This window comes from Petaurus breviceps, unplaced genomic scaffold (genome assembly GCF_028583685.1).
Source record: "Petaurus breviceps papuanus isolate PSGF00001 unplaced genomic scaffold, PetGlider_PUasm1.0 120, whole genome shotgun sequence".
NCBI lineage: Eukaryota > Metazoa > Chordata > Mammalia > Diprotodontia > Petauridae > Petaurus > Petaurus breviceps.
Window position 1 is genome coordinate 986,327 of NW_027185627.1, and position 7,021 is coordinate 993,347.

Sequence of the window (7,021 nt, forward strand, 5' to 3'; positions counted from 1 at the left end):
AGGCTGGGGCTTGTGTCTTTCCCTTATAGGCCAAAAGGGACTTCGGAGTTAAGAGACTGTGGGGCAGTTGCCTTCTCCTCATGGCGCTGCCCCCAATCCTGTTGATGCTGGCAGCCTTGGTGGGTGGGGCACGCCCCCCTGAGCCCCGGAATCTAACACTGGCAGTGGTGCTGCCTGAACACAACCTAAGCTACGCCTGGGCTTGGCCACGGGTGGGCCCCGCTGTGACACTGGCCATGGAGGCGCTGGGGAGAGCCTTGCCAGTAGACCTGCACTTTGTCAGCTCTGAGATGGATGGTGCCTGCTCTGAGTACCTGGCGCCTTTGAATGCTGTGGATCTGAAGCTGTACAATGACCCTGACCTACTTCTGGGTCCTGGTTGTGTGTACCCTGCTGCTTCTGTGGCACGTTTTGCCTCCCATTGGCGGCTGCCCCTACTGACTGCAGGTGCTGTGGCCTCAGGTTTTGCAGCCAAGAGTGAGCACTACAGAACATTGGTTCGCACTGGGCCCTCTGCCCCTAAGCTGGGCGAGTTTGTGGTGACATTGCATGGGCACTTCAACTGGAGTGCACGTGCTGCCTTGCTCTATCTGGATGCCCGCACTGATGACCGACCCCATTACTTCACGATTGAAGGGGTCTTTGAGGCCCTGCAAGGCAACAATCTCAGTGTGCAGCATCAGGTGTATACCCGGGAGCCAGGTGGTCCTGAGCAGGCCACACACTTCATCCGGGCCAATGGGCGCAGTGAGTGTAGCTTGGCCTCCACCTGGGGTTGTGTAGCTAGATTTAGGCATCATGGGGGTATGTGGGGGCAAAGTGGGGATTTCAGGGACTTGTGAGTAAAGATTGGTATTGGGGAATTATATAGACAGCTTTAAGATGGATATGGACAGAAATGGTTTTTGTGAGGAGGAGAAGTGATTATGAGGGGAAGCATCTGGGTATTGTGGTTGGAAAACTAAGGGACATTGTGAAGATGCAAATAACGGGAGCATGTGGAAATAGTATGTTGTAGTGAGAGAATTAGTTGTAGGGAGGAATTGGGCTCCATGAGGTTTTGTGGTATTGTGGGAGGCATAGAATGTTGGAAATGAAATTATTCTATAGTTGTGGATGTGATGGTCTAAAACTCCAAAGGGCACTCTTCCCTTGTTTCCAGATGCTTTATGCTGTATGTAAGATTCTTTTCAAACTAATCTTCTTTGCTTAGGGTGCAGTAAGTTGGGTTAAGGTTGAGTATGTTTGGTTGGGAAAGTCAGTCAGAATTTAAACTTAAAGAAAGTTTCTAAACTCATGACCCCTGAATTGCACTTTTCCTTCCACCCCTCCCCTCCTTTCCAACCCTCCTGCCATCAAAAGCAGAATGGGGGACTGAGGAAGTGAAGAATAGGAGAAAATGGGGGAAGTGGGAGTGTGAGAGAGTGGGGCTGGGGATAGGGAGAAACACCCCTCGCTCTGGAGGTCAAACTGTGACTTATGCCAGATGGTCCTTATGGCCCCAGGGTACTTACAACATACTTCTGGGGAAAGGGATGTATCTTCTGAGTACTTAAATGGATTGAGGCTCTCATTTTTCTGCTGAGGGGAATACAGAAAATAGAGAGCCTGCAAGCCCCAGGGGAAAGGGCTAATTTGGAGATGCTGGATGCCCTTCCTAAGGGTACTCCATTTTTAAATACCTGCCCTCAGTTGTGTACATTTGTGGCCCCCTGGAGATGCTGCATGAGATCCTGCTTCAGGCCCAGAGAGAAAACCTAACCAACGGGGACTATGTCTTCTTCTACTTGGATGTCTTTGGGGAGAGTCTCCGTGCCAGCCCCACCCGCCTCCGAGGTCGGCCCTGGCAAGACAATCGCACAGGGGAGCAGGCCCAGGCCCTCAGGGAAGCCTTTCAGGTAACATATGGATGGGAGTTGGAGGTGGGTTAGGTGGAATGTCAGCTGTAGGAAAGAGGAAGAGGGAGAGAAGTGTTTCCTGGTAGATTTCTCCCCTCTTCCTTTCACAGAGCCAGAGTATGGATTCTAGAATGAAAACGCTCTATCCATTTCCTTTAAGTCATTTTCCTGTGACTTTTTTGTATAGCAAGGTTCTTAAGATCCTGACCTGCTCTTTCTTTTTCAATAAATCAAATTTTTCCTAAACACTTCTATGTGCTGAGTAGTGTGTTGGGCTTCTGTGGAGGAGATGAAGGGGGAAAAGGCATGTTCCCTGCTCTTGGAGATCTTATTTCCTAGTTGGAAAACAAAGTGTACAGAGGACAGTCAGCTAATGATGAGGCAGTCTGAGATACTGTGCCAAAACATCTGGTATAGGCAAGTGCTTTTGGAGTTGAAATGAAGCAGAATTCTGTATGGACAAGGGATCTCAGCGAAGGCCCTCATGGATGAAATGAGACTTAAATTGGGCTTCAGAGGTGGGTCATAAAGATAGAATGGGGTCAGGGATAGAAACTGGGGAAGGTGTGGATAGCAGGAACAACACAGAGAGGTGAAACTGACTATAGCATATGTGGGGAACAGTGAAGAGACCACCTTGACCAAGGAGGCTTTATTGTGGTGAGTGGTGAGAAATAAGGTCCAATTATGAAAGGCTTTGAATGCTAGGCTAAGGAGTCTGGACTTTATTTGAAGTAGTGAGTGCAGTTCCCTGGAAAGTTTTTGAGGAGATGAGTGACATGATTAGAGTTATCTTCAGGAAAATTATTCTGTCAGTGGCATCAGAAATAGATATGAAAGGGAAGCACCTGAGTTAGAGACACCGTTAGAAGAGGCTATTGCAATCATTCAAACCTCATGTGATAAGAGTAAGGAGAGTGGTTATAAGAAGCAAGGAATGAATACAAGACAATATTTTGCTGGATGAATCTCCAGGACTTGGTCATTGGTTGGATATTGGAGAGATGGAAAATCAGTCCAGGAGAATTGGAGTACCATTAATAGAAATAGAGAAATTTTTAGGGGGAGCTAGTTTTGGAAGTGAAGATGACAAGTTTGATTGTGGAAATACTGATTTTAAGGTTAAAAACAAGACACCAAAATAAAGGTGCCTAATAGGTACCTCTATAACCATAGCTCAGGTAAGAAGGGGAGGGTGGGTAGGGACTAGAGTTGGAAATTTGGGGATCATACTCAGAAGTGAGTTAGTTACCTGCCCTCTTGTTTTTCCCAGCCAGCCCAGCCCATCTCTTTTCTCCCTGTTGGCAACATTTCTCTCCCACTGCTTTTTGTTGCTCTGTAAAGCACTCTTACTTTTCAAGTGTGGCTTTGATGAGAGCTTTTGTAAGCCTCTCCTGCCTTTGGAGGTTTATGTTCTAAAGGAATCAAACAAAAGCTGGAAAGAGAGGAGAGAGGCACATTTTTGGAAAAGAGGTAGTAGCCACTTGAGGTACGTGAAAGACATTAGGTCTATTCCATCCATCCTGAGAGAACCTAAGGAAGCTCAGAGAAGCAGGAAAAAAATAGATCTGGAGGGTAGGTGAAGTAGGAATAATGGCAGTATGGCTGGTAATTGGGCATGAAAAGGATGAAATCAAGCCAGGAAATAGGATATGAGAGAACATAGAATTGGATGGAGCAGAAATGAGAATTAGAGGAAGACCTAGAAGCAAGGTTTAGAACACTGAAGTATAGATATATGCCTTTCATAGAATGGCAAAGAGCCTATAAAATGAACTTCTGTGCAGACACTTTTAGATTCTCTGTAGTAGCTAGGTGGTACAGTGAATGGAGTCCTAGACTGGAAGCCAGAAAGACCTACATTCCCTTCCTGCCTCAGATACTTCTTAGCTTTGTGACTCTGGACAAGCTACTTTCACTCTCTCAGCCTCAGTTTCCTCATTGATCAGTGAGGATATAAATACCTCACAGGACTGAGTGAGGATCAAGTGAGATAATATAGGCAAAACACTTTGTATAACCTTAAAGACGTCTATAAATGTTAGCTATTAACGGAGAAGTACAGACAACTTAAAAGTTATTTACATTTGTAAATAACTTATGCTTGGGCTTGAAAATTGGTGTGTCTATTTTGGGAATTAATTTTAAATACAATATTGAAGCTACAGAGATATTTTGGAATGGAAGGAATTGGGCAACAGTTCTGAATCTGCCCCTTCCTTCCATTAGAGATGTGCCTAGAAAAGATTGTCTCTGGAAGCACCCACATAAATAGTACTGACCTCTGGACCATTAAAGGTGGGTAAATGGTAGGAGTTAGAGCAGTAGTCATAGTGGTATTGTGGGGGAAAAAAGTAAAGCACTGGATGAGCACTTAGAATACCTAGGTTCTAGTCCTGTTTCTTCCAATTTATGCCCTTGGTCAACACATTTAATTTATCTCAGCTTCAGTTCCCTCATCTATAAACTGAGAAAAATATACCTGTCCTTTCTGCTGTTGTGAGGAACAAATTAGATAATGTGGGTGAAAGGGCTTTTGAAAAAAGTATATTTCACCACCAGCCATTGACTTAGGACAAAGTAAATGGTGATATACAATGAGAAGAAGTAATTAAGTAGTTGCTGTTAGTAAGCCTGAAAGTGAGGTTTGTCTCTCATAAACTCCATATACAGAATACAACTTAAGGGACTTGAGTTTAAAGTATATAAAATTCTAATTTCCCACCAGGTTTCCACTGTAATATTGGAGACATGTTCTCCCAGCCCTCTGGATCTATCCCCCTGCCCTCATTCTTACCCCCCCCCCCCCAACATATATGCACTTCAGATCCTCCATAATGCTTGCCCACATAGGGATGATAATTGCCTCGTCTTTTCCATTCCCTACTTGGAAACAATTATGATTCTTCTCTTGCTGAGCTTAATTCCTGAGTTGATTGTTCAGCTGTATCCTTGAGGTTATTTCTTTCCTTCCTTCTTCTGTCCCTATGGGACTGTCTTCTCTGCTTTTGGCTAGTGACCTGATAAGTATTTAAAGAGGGCTCTAGGCACAGTAGATCGTTGGGAGCTAGCTAAAAGAGTTTCAAGGTAGAAATTGGGTCTGATAGAAGGGAAAGGATAGGGGTAAAAATGGATGCATCACTCAGCATGATGTTTACTAGTGTTTCAAGTGTTTTATCACTGAGTGTCTGTTCTTTTTCTTCGTGGACTGGGAAGATGTGGGAGAAGGGTAATGGGAACTTTGAGCAACATCAGAGGTACTCCCATGGTTCTCTGTGGGTCTACAGTTGGTTATGACTGTTCGGGTCACAGCTGTTTAGTCATGACTTTGGAATTGGTTATTTCTAAGGGTTGAATTGGTAGCCATTCTCCTTAGGATTGTCAGGTTTTATATGACCAAAACTGTGGACATCCAATTTGACTTATGTGTACATGTGACTGATTATTATACATTCATTTGGGCAGCAACTGAACAGAGTAGGCCTAAGGATGAAGAAAGGAGAAAAGGGGAGGGAGCAGCAGGATTGGGAATTTGCTTAGAGAGGAGCAGAGCAAGCAGGTCACATAAATGAGGTAGGTAGGCTAGAAGTCAAACCCGGGAAGATTAGCCAAGGCAGGAAGAAGCAAGCAGGTACTATGGGTCTAAGGTAGGCAAAAAGTTGAGAGTCCTTTGACATCAAGCAGCATAGATCAGATAGCCATGGCTCAGAGACAGAAACAAAAGGATCAGGGACTCTGTCTGAGCAATATGGTATCAAGGAGCATGAGCCTAAGACTCTGGGTAATAAGAGGTAAGGGTCTAGACAGTGAGTCTGAGTAATAGGTACAGGGAACTAGTTATAAGAATAGAGCTCAACACTGAGCTTTTCATAAGGCAGAGAGATTTCCTGTGTATGATAACTCCTTTCAGGTCTATATCTGGCCTTAGAATGTGGGCAGACGTGAGCCAGCATGCAAAAGATAAAAGGCACACCTCACAAAAAATGTTTTGGGATAGGCATGGATGGGGAGGTTCATGGGTAGATCTCTGTCTGGGACAGCTATGGGAGTTTGGTCCTTGCCCCCCAAACCCCAAATTATTTCATCCATTACCATTACATCCCTTTCCTTCTCTCTCACCAATATTACCTAGCAGGATTTCCTTAGTCCCTAGAATTACTCACACATGGATCTTCTTTTTTGAAAAAAAAAAGATTAGATTTTAGCAATACCTTTTGTGTTTATATCAGTTACTTCTGAATATAACCCCTCTTTCCTTCACTGGCTACCGATCTTTTAATCAACAAACATTTGTTAAGCAACAAATATATGACATGCATTGTGCTAGAGACAAACAAAAACTCAACAGTACCTGTTTATTCTATTAGGAGTGACGATATGAACATATACAGGAACACACTGAAGGGAATTGGACCTTCCCTTGTAACAAAGAGAAACAGTTAAGTGAAAACAACCTGCACATATCTTGGGAGAGAGCATGTACTGTGAGGGCAGGACATTGTGTACAGTGTTGGATGTGTTCATTGTATAGGTTGTTTTTGCTTAACTATCTTTGTTGCAAGGGAGGTTCCAGTTCTCTTTGGGGTCTACCTGTATATGTACCTGTTGTCTCCCTGGATAGAATATATAAACTCCTTGAGGGAAAGGGGGGGAGAGCTTTGTTTTATTATCTATTCTCTGCGATAATTACTAATTTTTAATTTATTCATATTTTTGTGTGCTTTTAGTTATCTTTCCATTTACATTGTAGTTATTGTATATATTATTCTGGTTCTGCTTATTTGACTATATTGGTTCATACAAATTTTTCATTTTTTTGTTTGAATTATTCATTTGTCATTTTTTCCTTTGTAATAGTATTCCATTATATTCAAATACCACAATTTGTTTAGTCATTCCGTAGTCAATGGGTATCCACTTTGTTTCCAGTTCTTTGCTACCACAAAAGTGCTGCTATGAATATTTTGGTACATAATGGACCTTTCCTTCTGTTTCTGATCACTTTGGAATATCTGCCCAGTAGTAGGACTGGTGGGCCCATGGGCATGAATACTTTAGTCACTTTTGTTTGCATAATCTTCTTCTTCTTCTTCTTCTTCTTCTTCTTCTTCTTCTTCTTCTTC

General features: G+C 43.3%; 1 protein-coding gene across 3 annotated transcripts in view; it reads left to right on the forward strand.

Moving 5' to 3' along the window:
• NPR2 (natriuretic peptide receptor 2) overlaps window positions 1–7,021 on the forward strand; it is an 18,457-nt gene that overhangs the window by 499 nt on the left and 10,937 nt on the right. For all 3 annotated transcript variants that reach the window (XR_011168529.1, XM_069089166.1, XM_069089161.1), the window contains exons 2-3: window positions 30–747; window positions 1,693–1,898. Coding sequence is in view for 2 of the 3 variants with exons in the window: in XM_069089166.1 (XP_068945267.1) it covers window positions 81–747; window positions 1,693–1,898 (873 nt within the window). In the remaining variant the exon portion in view is untranslated. The remainder of the gene's footprint in view (window positions 1–29; window positions 748–1,692; window positions 1,899–7,021) is intronic.